Raw genomic sequence first — 16,148 nt, forward strand, 5'->3', positions numbered from 1 at the left:
ATCATTAGGTTGCACATTACACAAAATTTAAACAAATCAAACCAAACTTTATTTATATAAATTTCAAATATTTAAAATTTAAAAACATTTTTTTTAAAATTATACAATAAATATATCAAATAAATAAAAATAAAAACATTTCTGGATAAGTCAAGTACAGTGGAACCTCGGTATACAACCTTAATCCGTTCCTGGTGTTTGGACTTATACCGAATAGGACATATACCAAACCAACCTTTTCCATAAGAAGTAATGTAAAAATGATTAATCCGTTCTCATGTAAAAAAAAGATGGCTGGCTTTAAACACCTCGCTTTCCTGGCTAGTTTCTGCTTTATTTTTCATGAGATCAGCATGTATCCTTTCAACTTTCTCGCAAATAATTTCTTCCGATACGCTGTTGCCGGAACACTGTTTTTCAGTTATCCAAAGCAAAAGCAATTTCTCGACATGATCTAATGTCTTCGATCTCTGTTTAGAAATTGATTTAACCCTTTTTGCAACGTTAGCAAATTTAATAATGTTTTTATTTTTCACGATTGTCGATATCGTTCTCGGAATACGGAATGCAACAGTTAAATCTCGAACACGCGTGCCTCCTTCATATTTCTCAACAGTCTCTTTTTTCAGTTTTGTTGTGATTCTAGTCACTTTTTTATTTTTCTGTTGCCCTTTTGCAATTCATGATTAATAAAAATAATAAAATGTTACTTACAAATTAAAATCAAAAGAAATTTAACAAAGTTATAAACCATAGCACCGCGAATGTCTAGTCTGGTGTATTACACCGATAGTGCTACTTGTTCATAGATGGCGCGTATAATTGAATTAAGTTGTATACCAAGCGAAATTTGTTTCGTCCAACAGGATGTATTCTGAATTGGACATATTCTAAAGCAGACATATACCGAGGTTCCACTGTATTTGATTTTAGCAACTGATAAAGAAATGTATTATGCATGTATTGGTTTCTTTTATTATTAAGTTATGATAGCTACAGTTATAATCAGTACTATGTTTTGTAGTTAATGTATGTACTAGAAAGTTTTATTTATATACTGTTCACTATTTACAGGGTTATTTGGTGAATTGGGATGTTGAAAAACAAGTTTGGGATTATACATTTGGAAGAGATGTATTTAAAGTAAGTTCAAATTTATATAATAGTTGCTGCACAAAGCATTAAACAAATATTTAGAATGGTGTAATACTTGAAAAATTATACAATGATTGAGCATAGTTTAATATATAATAATATATCGGATTGGCCAACCTAGATCAATTGTGATTGACCAATTGACTCTGTCAGTCAAAGTATCAGAATCTTGCTCACATTATTATCAATGTTAATCTCAATTAGTAAACTAGCCAAAAACTAATAAACAGAATCCTCCAATCGTACAAGCTCTTGTAGGAGAGTGTATCTGTAGCGTCAAATACAATGGATTGCCTTTGTTAAGCACACAAAACATATTTTCAAAAGTAAAGAAGCACAACCATCCAGTAGTGAATTCTCCAGATAGACATCAGATGAAGTCCTACATCTCAGCATTCCAATAGAAAAGCAAGTTTAGCATTAATTCAGTTGCCTTATGTCCTTATATTATACTATATTATTATATTATTGCTAACTAAGGTCTTATCATATTAATAGGACTATTATACTGGTGAGCTAATTTTTGCAAAGGAGGAATTCTTATTCAGAAAAAAATAATTTTTTTATTTTTCACCTGTTGTTTTTCCCTGTACACATAATATTTGTGTTTCGGACCACTAGGTCCCTCTTCAGCCGGTTTAACACATTGATATGCTAAAAACAAGATATATAACATTAAAAATAATTTACAATAACTTTAAAACCTGACAATAAAAAAGAAAAAGGAAAGTGACAATTTTAAAAGACAGTTATATGAACACATCTACATAAAAAGGCAAACTAATAAAATTAACAACAACCTGGGATGAGAAATCCACAAATCGTGGAACAGTATAATCAATGATGATAGTAATAGGTGAAGGGTATATTCTCTTAATACATGTGAAGCATATTATGCAGAGAGAACAGTTTTTAATTGTTCTGTGCAACAAAAAATTGCAGATTGTTTATATTACATTAGTACTGTATATTATGTTTACATTAATTTAAATTATGTGAAATAACAAAAAAATGCATTAAAATAATACTTTATTTACCAAAAAGTATAATTTCTGTATAATGAAATTTCCCAACAGCAAATTTTTTCCAGGATTTAGCAATTTCATTATATAGAAGTTTGACTGTATATGTGTTAGGGCTGTTAAGCATATGTTGACATATTGTCTGTATTGTTTTATCTGGCAGCATTTTCTTGCTTTCTATGTGTTCTGAATGGGTGTATGTGTGTGTTGTTCCCTCTTATATCTTAACTGCGTCATTGTCTATATATAATTTATCAATATATATAATTGTAAGTTAAAACATTTACCATATCAAAAAATAAGTTATTTAGAATAAAATTACACACAAAATACCACAAAAACCAGTAAAAGGAATAAAAATTATACAAATATTTTTGTTCATTGGTAATTAATATCAGGTATTTCATAAGACAATACCTGATATAAATTAAAGCAATTTAAACTGACTATTTCTTTGCATTGCTTTGAATGGAAAATTTGAGCATACAGATGAAAGCAAATCTCTTTAATAGTCAGTTGTATTCTGAAAACTCTTTATTTTTTCTTTATATCTTCTCAGCTTCTTGTTCTTATTTGTCTCTCTAAAGATCTTAGTATTTTTTTTAATCTTAGTATTTAAATTTTAAAATCTTGCAATACTCCCAGTTACTGTCTGCAACATACCAGTGTCATCCTTGATTAAAAGCCATGTATATAGAATTAATTTTAACATCATGTAACAATTTGCTGCTTTTTATTTTGTTTACAGTTTTGGTGTGTTTTCACTATGTAAAAATGATAAAAAAAATAAAATGCACAAAAAAACACAAATAACTATTTTCTTTGTTTTAATTATGTTTAATAATGCTATATAAAATAATGAAAGAAACTAATAAATTTTTTAATTTTAGGTTGAATTTTCTGAAACGTGCTTAATTGTCACTGAACCTTACTTTAATTTCACATCAATTCAAGAAAATATGACTGAAATATTATTTGAAGAATATCAATTTAATTCAATTTTAAGAATAAATGGTAAGAAAATAACTAAATTGTTATGAAATAGTGAATTCCAAAAGTACTTTAAACAAAATCAAGTTTTAACTTGTCATCATAATGCTTTATATAGTTTTTAGTTTCTAATTTTTATTAATATAACAATAGCTGTAAATTTTACTTCATAATATATAGATTAAAATTTCATCTGCATTTTGCTGAAAGTTTGAATAAATTAATTGACTGTAAGATGTATATTAAATTACTAAAGCAAAGAGATTTATTGAATTTGATAATATACAATATACAAGATGTGACAATAAAGTTCAGTGAATGGAAATGTTACTATTAAGGTGAGTGATTTTGGAAAGTGAAACTAAATATAGAGTACAGTTCAGATGTGCTAATAAGTAGGGACTTTTTTGATTGATTGAGACCTGTAACTCATGCACTTGTATGATTACATGGGTGCATTTGTTAATAGTGGTTGCTCTGTGTCTCTGCTACTATGGGAATGCACCGCTGTTTGTAGGCATTTAGGAATGATGGTGAAAGAAAGAAAGATGGCAATGCCCATATTATCAATAGTGTCATGATGGAGGGATCTATGATTTTAAAATATGTGTTTTTAAAGACAAAAGTAGGGTCCCAATTGTAAAATTTAAGCATAAAATGAATGATCTTGCCAACAGAGCATTCAAAGCAGCAACACAAAAAAATTCAAGATGACACTTAGATCACCATATGCACAAACAACTTCTAAATTTTCATTCATAAAACCACATAATGGACACTGAACAAAACTACCTGAGCCATGGCGGATGCAGTGTTTCTTTCCACTGTAAAGTACTACTGCAAGTGGTCATTTTTGCTGTATGACATCATGCAGTCTGGCAGGAATATAGGAATGTGTTCCTCAGGAATTTTTAAATGTATGCCAGTTGTGTGGGGTTACACAGAGGAATAAAAGAACACCCCCATGAGCTGTGTATTGTGATGGTTGTCATTAAGAAATGGCAATGGAGAAATGGCAATAGCAAGAAATGGAGCAATGAGTCAACATCAAGTTCTACTTTAAGTTGAGTAAAACTGCATCAGAAACTCATGATATGCTGAAAACTGTTTACAGAGATGAAGCAGTGACAAAAAATTGTCTCTACAATTGATTCAAACACTTTTGTGAAGGAAATGAATCTCTTGAAAATGCTCCTTGTAGTGGATGACCGACAACCTCCATGTCATCCAATAATGTGAAGAGAGTTTGTGATCTAATATTGCGGGATAGATGGCTGAGTGCTTGCATGATGTTTGAAGAACTTGGCATAAACCATGAAACAATTTGTCAGGTATTGACAGTTGACTTAGGGAAGCAGCTTCATACAGCTGCTGTAGTGAAGGATTTTCTGGCTAAACATGGAATTTAATGTTAAGCTGAATCATCCAACTTACACACCTGATTTGGTTCAAACCAACTTTGCTTTATTTCCATGATTAGGGATAGCTTCAATTGTAGAAATTTGTAGACATTCCAGACATCCAGGCAAATGTGACATCCATTATGAAGTCAATACCAAAAGATTTTCCTAAAGCTTTCCAGTATTTATACAAATACAGTAGAACCTCAAAAACTCGGCCTAATGTGGACCTAAGGGTGGCCGAGTTTGTGAAAATGCCGGGTTATCGGGAATGGGGTTAAAAAAAATAAGTACGAGTGTTTCCTCAGAAAATACTGTACTGTACTTGTATGTATTGTTTACTTGAGAATATAACAGAGAATAAACTGCCCAAATACCCTTAAACAAAGGAAAAGTATGTCCTTTATGAAGGCATGGAGCCTTTACTACATGAAAATGAAAATTAATGAATACACTGTGTACAGTAATTTACCTGATAAGACAGACCTCAGAAAAATACTTTATGAGAGCTTTTATACTTTTATAAAGCTGTCTATAATGAAAATTAATTAACTAAGGATTTTTTTGCCCTGCAGGGTGTGGCCAAGTTATCCGGAGTGCCGGGTTATCGAGAGCCGAGTTTTCGAGGTTCTACTGTATTGTCAAAAGTGTATTGTATCACAGAGTGATTACATTGTTTTTGCCAGTAAAGTTTAGTTTAGTTTTCCTTATGCAATACAATCGTTTTTTTTTTTTTTTTGGACATTCACCAAACCATGTTGTCACACTTTGTATTTAGTGATAACTAGGCATATTTTTCCTCTCATTATGGATAATTTCATGTTATTGGATAAATTTATCATAATATTGTTACCTTTCCTTTTTTCATTATCTAAGCTCGAGTTTCTAAATTCTGGAAAATTAGGAAAAGTTGGGATAATAAATTAAGCATTTCGAAATGAAATACTATAATCAGATCTAATTTTTTTATTTATTGCTACTACATGTCATACTTAATTACATTTTTGTTAATTTCTGGGCAAAACATATTATTGCATTACTTTCTTACAGAAAGCTCAGCTTACCTTACTACAGTAGACCTATTTTATATTTACTGTCTTGGTTGGGACTCTAGTCTTAACCCTTTTCTCAAGTGCAATCTGTATTATAAAACAAGCAGGTGCAACTCATCCTGGAGACGAACAGTTTTTGCTTCCAGATTAAACAATATTTATCATAGTTTTTCTTCACATGCAGTGAGATCTGCCATCTTGCTTTTAATTTAGATCATTGTAAAGTGTTTGCCAAATGCTTGAAATTTTCCCTTCTTCTTTGAAATTAATACATTCTTCTTTCCATCTTGTTTTGTAAATTTCTAGAGCTACTTGTGTTTTAACCTGCTCAATTTGGGTAGTATGCCCAATCAGGCTAGTTTGTTCAAAGTTAGATTTTGCTTTGTTTCGGAGGCATAGATGGACACAGCAGTGGTTTGTTTCTTCTTTTCAATGTCATATTTGTGCTCCACAATAAGTTTATTTAGTGATCTGTTGGTGTATCTGATATAAACTAGATCATGTTTAAATCTTTCATCTACTATCAGGCTCCTATTTATTCCTGGTGCTCTCATTTTATTTACAGGATCTGTACAATAATGTAAAAGTTTATAAATTGAGGATAACTTCTGTACATAAGTTTGATGCATCTGTGTTTTAATATTTCTGTATATAAACTGGGTGGAGTCTTTGGTCATATTCTATTATCATTCTTTTAGGGTTACTTGTGTGTTGGGGTTGTGATAATTTTGGTGCACTTGCTATTCTTATTAGCATATATGAATGCTAGCTTTTTGATCATTTGTTTAGATTATCCAAGTTTGCTAGCAATATTCTCATGCATTTTAACTCTTATGGTGTTTAGGGTGTTTGAACAGTGTGTGAATGCACGTTTAATTAGGTCTCTAAATGCAGTCATTTTGTATTCTTATAGGTCATTGGAGTCGACTGATATAAATAAAAGTTGGTATCCTGTTTTGTAGTACAGTAGAGCATTGATTATCCGAATACCAATCAACCAAAACATTGGCTAACCAAAAATGTTCCAGTCATAAATTTCAAATTTTCACTAGTGCTGTGGTACTGCTGTACTTTCCCCCTCTCTGCCAACCTAAACTGTAGGCCTAGTTTAATGTACTACATTAAGTAAGATATGTATTTGTAAGACATGTGATACAAATTATATACAGGACAGTTTTGTATTTAATATATTTTTCATAAATGATCAGTTATCCGAACAACCCCAGCCCTGAATTGTTTCAGATAATCAGTGCTCTACTGTATATATCAGTGTCACTGCTTTTGAATTGGATATTTATGTCCAAAAAATGTGCTGTGTTATTGTTTAATTACTCAAGTTTCAGAGTTAGTCTGTATAGATTGTTGTTCATATGATATAAAAAGTTGTCAATGTCTTAGCTTTCCAGATAATAATGATGTTGTCAGTTGTATCAGATCACTAAATAAATATACTGTGGAACACAAATATAACATTGAAAAGAAGAAACAAACCACTGCTCTGTCCATATATGCCTCTGAAACAGGAGTGAAATCTAACTTTGAACAAACTAGCCTAATTGGGCATATTATTCAAATTGAGCATGCTAAAACACAGGAAGCTCTAGAAATTTACAAAGCAAAAAAAAAGCAAAGGATGGAGAAGGGAATGTATCAATTTTAAGGAAGAAGGGAAAATTTCAAACACTTGGCAAACATTTTACAACAATCGTTTTTCTTTATTAACATTCCTCTCCCTTGTAACTCCTCTTCCTTGTAAATATATCTCATTCTCAATTTCAAAGAATGATGTATAACATATTAGGTGTACAAGTTCTAGTATCTGATTGTGATGTTGTGGTGCATTTTCAATGTTGGCAAATAAGAAATCTCTTATTGCACAAAAACATGGAGGTATTTTTATAGAAGGATACATCGACTTAAAATCTAAGTTAGTCATACATTCATTGTCCAATAGAGAAATGCCATTGAGACTTTCTATAAGCTTCAGAGAGTTGTTATTTGAAAATGGATGGCAATGAGCTTTGGATTGGAAGAATTTGACCAGTTGTTTTTCAATTAAAAATGTTGGAGAGTTTCATTTCTCGATCACTGGACATATTTGGTTTTCTGGTTTGTGTGTTTTGGCGAATGTGAAAATTCTCTGGTTGTTTTGGTTTCTGGACCGGAGAGGCTTGCATATGTAAAAGTCGTGCCAAGGGGGTGGTGTGAACTTTTTAACCTTCTGTTGTTTTGTTTCTAAAAAGTTGATTGGTGCTGGTTGGCATTCTGTGCTTGTAATATATTTACGTAATTTCTTGTTGTAGGTTGACTGTTTTAGTAATACCACTCTTTTCAATTTATCTGTCTTCATCAGGACTGTTATTTTGTTGTAACCATTGGCATGATGTTCTGAAATTGTCATGTGTTCGGATTGTGGTTTTTTTACTTTGTATAAAGTAAATTTATTGTGAACAACAAGGATACCAGAGAGAAATGATAGAGAAACTAATTTTCCAAACAACAAAAAATCAGCATAATAAGTTAGACCAAAAAAAAGGATAGTTTTAAATTATATCCCATGTTTAAGGGGAATACATAAAAAAGCAGGCAAAGTTAATAATCTCCAAGTGGTATATCAATGCAATCTTACAATTTTCAGAATCTTGAGAAATAATAAAAAATTATATAACTGGAATTTGGCCACAAGAATCTACTCCATACCATTGCACGACCAATATTTAGATTCTAAACTTGTCTACGTGGGCGCCACAATGCGCGACTTACACCAACGACTCAAAGAGCACAAATATTCAATTGATAAGAACCACGACAATACAGGTATACCTCGAGTTTCGTTGTTTCGAGTTACGTCATTCTCGATTATACATCATTTGTCAAAAAAAATATGTGGAAAAATAAAAGTCAGGTTTAAGTCATTTTATTCAACTTTACATCTGTCCGCCACAAATATTGAAGTCGTATTATCACTAGAAAAGTGTTAAAAGCACATAAAAGCATATTAAAATACATACATTTACAGTAAATGTTAATGTAATCATCATAAATCATAGAGAATGAAATATGAAAACATCTGTGACTCTGTGTTGTCGTCTTATTTAATGGTCTCTTTAAGAGCTCAATATTGGCATTTTCCACGGTAGTTCCAATATATACTGTTTGGCATTGTTGTCAGCACCACTCCATATTGGTAAATTTAACATAAATTAGTTTTTTTCTACTTTTGCAAAATAATTTTAATAACTATTTGTTTTTAACCTTACAAAATCATTTCATTTTATAATGTCTTAGAGCAAACTCTATTTACAAATACAGTAGATCCCCCTATAAGACGGTAGATACGTTCCGTTCTTTATGAATCAATTTTGTAGGAATCATAGTTTACGGACTACGGCTGTTTGAAAGGTTTTCTTTCATAAAATTAATCGATTCTAGACTAATTCGACTCAACATTTCCAAAATACGTATATTTTTTTGAAAATAATCCGTATAAACTACGTTATAAACAAAAAATTGTAGGATTGCTTACCGAGTGTGTACCGTTCGACTACGCCCGTTGCTAAAGCTTGGTTTCGTCGCGGAACAGCGCATCAAACCGCGGCCGCGATTTCTGATATTATTTTTCTGCGAAAACTTCGTTGACCTTTGGAGACATCCTTAATATAAATAATTTTTATGGCCGTTAAATAAGAAATGTTTCTTTCACAAGAAATGTATAAAATTACAGTACTGGACAGACGATAGGTCGCCTAACTCGCCGTAGCGTGACGCTAGACGGCGAAAAATATATATTTAATTATAATAAAGTTACAATAAATTAAGTTAATATATAATTATATATACAGTACCTAATTTATATATAATTAATATATAATTATATGTACAGTACCTAATTTATATATAATTATATGAACAGACGATACTAAACTCAATTTATTCGCCTAAACGTCCGTAGCGCCACGCTACGGACGGCGGGAAAGTAGTTCGGCTGCCCGATGACGTTTTACGTATTATAGGAGTTATTTTTATCGTTGTTTACGGATACTGCCACAATTTTTATAGGAATCATAACTATAGGAAACGGTTTTATAGGGGGATCTACTGTAGAGTCCGTGATGCACTGTAAACATTGCCAAATTGTAAACATGTACATTTACAAGTATGTACATACATGTATTTGTAAATTTAATTACTTTTTTCCTGTACTATATTAAAAACTAAAATTTATTTGTTTGTAAGCTTAAAATAGATTCCTATTAAACATTTATTATTAAAAATGCATTTATAAATAAAATACAGAACTGGGAATGTTTATTTGTGGTTTAGCCTTGTGACAAGTAAATTTGACTTATGTCATTTTTCAACTTACGTCGCCTCTCCTGGAACCAGTTAATGACATAAGGTGAGGTATACCTGTACCGTGCTATCAGCTTACACAAGACAACAAGACATTCAAGTCCAATGGGATCAAGCAACAATAATCAATCCAACAACAAATATACACAAGATAAAATATCTTGAAGGTTATAGATCTTTAAGGCACATAGGAGAACCAGTTGCATTAATCATAGAAATGCAGACACATTGGCTACTGCGTGGCGGTCTTTTTACGAAGATTAATGTTATTAAGAGACATTGTTTGTTTAATTTTATTTTTATTTTATTAAGTGACATTTTCATCTTATTTTTATATTATTTCTCTGTTTATTTATTATATTATCCATATCCACATGTTTGTTTATTTATGTATTTATTTCAAATCTCATTTCATATTTATATTCTATCTTACTTGTTAGTGTTCTATTTTGAGTTAACTGAAGATCAGTTAAAACAATTGAAAACATTTTTAATTTAGTAAATTTTATTTGCTGGATTGTTAAAGGTGTGTTTTTTTTTATAATATTTACAGGTAGTTATCCAGTACATACATTTTATAAGTATATCTTTTTTGCAATTTTAAAAATAAAATAGAAATAATTACTAAAATAAAAGACATGCCATTGTCTACTAAGACTGTAAGAGACAGAACTGTTTATATGACAGAAGATGTAATAAATAGTCAGCAGGTTACAGATTTAAATTCAACATAAGGTTTCTGTTGTCTGTGAATAGGAATTGCAATTGCTGGATCCCTCATCCAGCAATTTAGCTGGATTCAGCACATTTTTCGGCCTGTTGGATCCAGCACCAGGTGCTGGATCCAGCACTGTGGATCCACAAATACTCAATTAACTTTCTAAATAATGGCGCAGAAGTCTACATTGTCGGCCTTGCCGCTTTGCTACGTGCACTATCGCTCGGCGGTGAGAGCGACATTGCCGTTCAGTGAGGCACGTGCTGCACCGCACCACCACGCTTTTGCCTCTGCTGATCTAATTGCCAGTTGACTTTCCGCTCTCACTAAATAAAGTGTCTTCGTGCTAAATAAAATAAGTAACTCCTATCCTAGTCCTGGTGCATAATTCTAATTTACAGTTGGTTGTGACGTCAATGAATTACTTGATGGAACAATTGCAGTTTAAACTGGCCGTAGAAGCTCTCTGCAGAAGAGTTGAGTTCGATAACTGCTGACACAACCCTGAAATTTGTCTTAGACAAACTAAAAAGCCAGGACACACTCTTGAGTGCCAATCTTTCTGAGGCACTCCACAAAAGAATCAGAGAACAGCGTCTTACTGAGGTCACAGGGATGCTGATTTACATACAGAACCTGAAGAAGTATGACCAAAAAGTTAGAAAGTTTTATCTTACACATGCCAAAAAAAATGTAATGTGCCAGGAGATGAAAAATATGCTGAATCCTATAAATACATATGTAGTGGAACCAGCAGCAATGGCAGAGGATATTACGGAGGTGGAAAACGATGATCCAGATGACCCGGATTTCCTGAATTTCACATTGGAACAAGAATTAGAGATCCAACTAAAGCGCGAGAAAGAAAACTTCATGAAATGGAAAGAAACTAGTACTGAGAAGGATTATGATAAGTTATTAAAAAAGGAAATGGCTGTTTATGAAAGTGAGGGTGTCAGAGGTGAAAAATTATCTTTGATTTATCATTATTTGATGACACTGAAACCAACTAGCATAGAGGCAGAAAAGGCCTTCTCCGCAGCAGGATATATATGCTGTTCGTTAAGAAGTAGGTTGGGAGACAACACCATTAATACCATTTGTTTCTTGAGATCCTACTTTTAGAAAAGACAAAAAAATAACAGAAGTGATTGGTTTAATTTTATTTAATCCTTTAAAATACCTTATTCAAGACAAGACTAATATTTTATAACTTCTACTCTAATTCTATTAAGTAAGAGTTTTTAACTTTTATTCTATAAGTGGTTAGTGGACTAGGCTAGGCAATTTTATTGTTAAAATTAGTGAGAAACTGAGACTACCTAGTTAGTTAAATAGTTAAATAAATTAATGAGTATCAGTATCTTAGATATATGATGATATGAATGTACATGATTCATGATTGAGATAATAATAACTTACTACTAATTACTTACTCACTACTTTATTAACACTAATAAATAAATTACTTATAAATAACTACAGACTGATATGTAGAGCTTATATAAGAAAACTGGTAAGACTGATAGCCACTTAGCTACTGATTATCTGTCCTTACATTATTATAATATAATATATTAATATAAATTAATTAGTAGAATTACCCTTGCTATTATTTAACTTAAAGGTTACATTATAATTATAATCTAACTAAACATTGAAAGTTAATTATCTTTATCTCAGGTGTTAAACCGAAACAAAGTTAAGTTTACTACCTAAATATGTAAGAAGTTTTACTGATTTGTAGTGACCAGTCTAAATAATAAAAGTTTCTTAAGTATTTAAAAAAAAAAATGTTTTATTTCTTTAAAAAAACCCATAAATTTTGGATAGATAGATAGATAACACTTTATTGCTCCAAAAAACATCCACGCATCATTCCAGCTGGAATGATGTTGGTCCAGCAAAAATCCAACTGGATTAAAAACACTGCTGGATTGCAATCCCTAGATGTGAATGATATCGCACAGGTTGTACTTATTTGTAGATATGTTGACTCTGACATACCTCAGAAAGAGTTACTTGATATACTTGCCACTTACAGGACAAACTCAAGGTGAGTATATAGAATCTGCTGTTACCCTTTTCTCAAACTGCACTTACTTCAAAATAACCACTTTTTACTAATCTTTAACATGCAGTCTTTTTTACGTTAGATACGTTAATAAAAAAGACTGCATGTTAAAGGTTAGTAAAAAGTAGTTATGTGCTGTTACCAATTGTTTGAAAAGTAAAAATATTGATATTAATAAAATAGTATCAATTGCAACTGATGGAGCACCAAGTATGAAAGGTGAAAAGAAAGGTTTTGTTTCTATGTTTAAAAAACAAATTTTGCATGACATTTTTTTCTTTTCACTGTATAATCCATCATGAGACACTTTGCTCACAAACCTTTCCGAAGGAAATAACATTAGTTATGGACCCTGTTGTACAAATTCTGGACAAAATACAGTAGAGCGTCGGTTATCCGAAACGTCCATTATCTGAAAGCATTCCAGTTGGCAAATTTAAATTTTTGCTAGTGCTGTGGCGCTGCAATCTTTGGCTATTTCTCGGGCTACTCAAATATTTTACGTTTTTGATACTAAATTAACTTCTGAAGTATAATTTATTATTTTTTTTATATTTTTCAATAAATTTATTTTGTTTGTACAAAATAAAAAAATAATTTTTAACAATACAATAGTCTTTGTTAGGCTTAACATTGATGAAAATTCAACGTGAAGCAACACGCAACGGAGAGAAATTTCAACATGGGATAAATTAATATATTTTTCGTACATGATTCGTTATCTGAAAAATAAGTTATCCGAACCACCCCAGTCCCCAATTGATTCGAATAAACGACGCTCTACTGTAATGGCAAGACCACTATATTATTGGCACTTTGTGAACTTCTTAATTAATGAAGTCAATAGCCAATATTCTGATCTTTTACACAATAAAGTAAGGTGGCTTTTAGAGAAGCAGTATTAATGCAATTTTCTGCTTGCATTGAAGAAATAAAATTATTTTTAAACCAAAAAGATCTTGAATACATTGAGCTTAATAATCATGATTGGTTACAAAAATTTTATTCTATGGTGGACCTGACCTCATGTTGAAACATACTAAACAAGAAACTGAAAGGGAAGAGAAATACAGCTATTCTGCTTTTAGAAAAAGTACTTGCTTTTGAATAGAAATAATGATTGTTTATCACAGACATAGAGAAAGACACATTGCGACATTTTCCTGTGTTGAAGAAATATTAACAGGATCATATTTCAATAGATTTAACACTTTTCAGGCAAATAGTGGTAAAAATGAAATCGGAATTTGGTGAGCGATTTAAAGAGTTTAGAAAGGAAAAGGCAACCTTATTGTTTTTATCTAGACTACTCAAAATCAATTCTACGTATTTCAATATTTCACCTTAGTAATATTGATCAAGCAGTGTTTCAACTAGAACTAGCTGATTTAAAAATCAAGGAAATGTGAATTCAAAAATATGTAAGTCTTAAAAGTGAATTAGAAAATTTAGAGAGAATAATCTACTTTTGCTGCACAACATAAATAGTCTGAGATAGAAAATCTTAAAAGACCAGATCAAGTTGTTCTTGATACTTGGAACAGTTTGCCTAATACTTATATTTAAAAACTTATACATTTGGACTTCTGTCGATTTTCAGATCAACATATTTTTGTGAACAGACATTTTTGAACATGAATTTTATTAAAAATAAAGTAAGAAATCAGCTGAACGGTGAGTCTGCTGTCTAGTTTGAAAATGAAAGTAATGTCATATTTACCAAATTTTGAGGAAGTTTCTTGAGAAATTCAGCAACACAAATCTCTTTAGTATATATTGTTCTTATTTTTTTATGGAGTTTTATATTTGAATTTTATTATTCATATAAGTTAAATATATTATAAAATATTTGAAATTCCAGCATAGTGTTTGACCAAAAATATGTTAATTTATATGTAAGAATGTTTAAAATCACTTATTTTTTACTTTAATAATTATATTTTATAATTATGACTAATGTAACATTGATAATAAATAATTGAATTGTAGTGTAGTTTATTACAGCACCTTTAAGCAATAAACCCATTTTAACAAAAAAAAACACATTGTGTTTTAGGCACAATTTTTAAAAATGTATATTTCATAATTCAGGTTGCTGACTTGAGGCTCTGCAAGTATTATTTTGGTAAATATAATTCTAAAAATGGCTTTTATGATAAAAAGATTGCCAACGTCTGGCCTAGATGACGATGTCAAAACAAACTTTAGAGATTTAATAGGATCAATCATCAAACATAGGATAATGGAAATACAAAGTAAATAATTTAAGCAACTAAATATGACTTAAAATAAAAGTCTTATGCTGTTATATAATTTAAAGTAAATTATATATTTTTAAATATCACCACCAGTTTTACTTACTAATTAATGCAGGTGCTAGTAGCCTTATCTGTTTGTCATCTGAAAAGCAAAAGTAATATGTTAAGTTGTCATTTATTTCTTAGTAATAGGAATCATTTTTGAATTAATTTTTAATGAATAATTCTGAATATCACATTCAATCATAATGTTTAAACAATATTTCATATGTTCTGTTCTGTCAATAGTTTTGTTTTAGTCTACTGAAAAAAGATCAAATTGAAAAGAAGTTGCCCTAAAAAATTCCTCAAATTTTTTGTCAGTTGATAAAAAATCCCCAATACGGACACACTGGATGGCATTGCAGAAAAATTGCTTTCAGTTCTTAATGTTATTCCCTACTTTTCTGCTGTAACTTGCCTCATGATGTCATGAAATCACTAGATGTATGGTGCATGAGAGCTAGACATTCTGTTGTTCTTTATGGAGCATGCTTTGTGATTCAATTTTATGCTGAATATCGAAATAAGCAGACTAGGATTTTTATTGCCACTTGCTATCGTCAGTATTATATTTTTATTGCCACTTTAATAAAAATATCACCAAGTGGTGGTTATGGCACTATGCAGCACAACTCCTGAATTGTTGCTACACGGATGCTTTTCTTTTTCCTCTTAGAAAGCAGTTCAGTCACAAATTGCATAAGATTTTGTGACCTTCCGGGTCGGCACCTCCTTAGTGCCCAGTCAGGATTGACACCACCGTGTTTAGAGGAACACGGAAGCCGAGACGGCGATTTCGTCGTCCGTCGCGCGAGCGGTCCCGTACGCAAACAGTCGGATTCGACAGGTCAGAGTTAACATAGGGAAGAGACTCGAACTACCCTTAACAATCAACAAAGGGTTTATTAAAAATTTAAATGGAATAAAGTGTGGTCGCGGAGAGAGAGAGTTTACATATGATTCGCGTGGCGATAAATACCTGACAGGTTATCTTATGGATCGAGGTCTTCAAACCGCTGTTGACGATGTCACTTCCAAGTTCTGGGTTACGGAAATATCCAAATAGGCACTTAAGTTCGTTGTT

General features: G+C 31.3%; 1 protein-coding gene across 2 annotated transcripts in view; it reads left to right on the forward strand.

Annotated features, from left to right (window-relative positions):
- Window positions 1–16,148, forward strand: part of LOC111618757 (actin-related protein 6-like) — a 59,291-nt gene that overhangs the window by 7,697 nt on the left and 35,446 nt on the right. The window contains exons 3-4 of one of the 2 annotated variants that reach the window (XM_023360320.1): window positions 1,075–1,143; window positions 3,068–3,191. In XM_023360320.1, the coding sequence (XP_023216088.1) occupies window positions 1,075–1,143; window positions 3,068–3,191 (193 nt within the window). The remainder of the gene's footprint in view (window positions 1–1,074; window positions 1,144–3,067; window positions 3,192–16,148) is intronic. The other variant, XM_023360321.1, reaches the window with a different exon arrangement.

Source organism: Centruroides sculpturatus, unplaced genomic scaffold (assembly GCF_000671375.1).
Source record: "Centruroides sculpturatus isolate CEXI.00-Female unplaced genomic scaffold, Cexi_2.0 scaffold188, whole genome shotgun sequence".
Taxonomy (NCBI): domain Eukaryota; kingdom Metazoa; phylum Arthropoda; class Arachnida; order Scorpiones; family Buthidae; genus Centruroides; species Centruroides sculpturatus.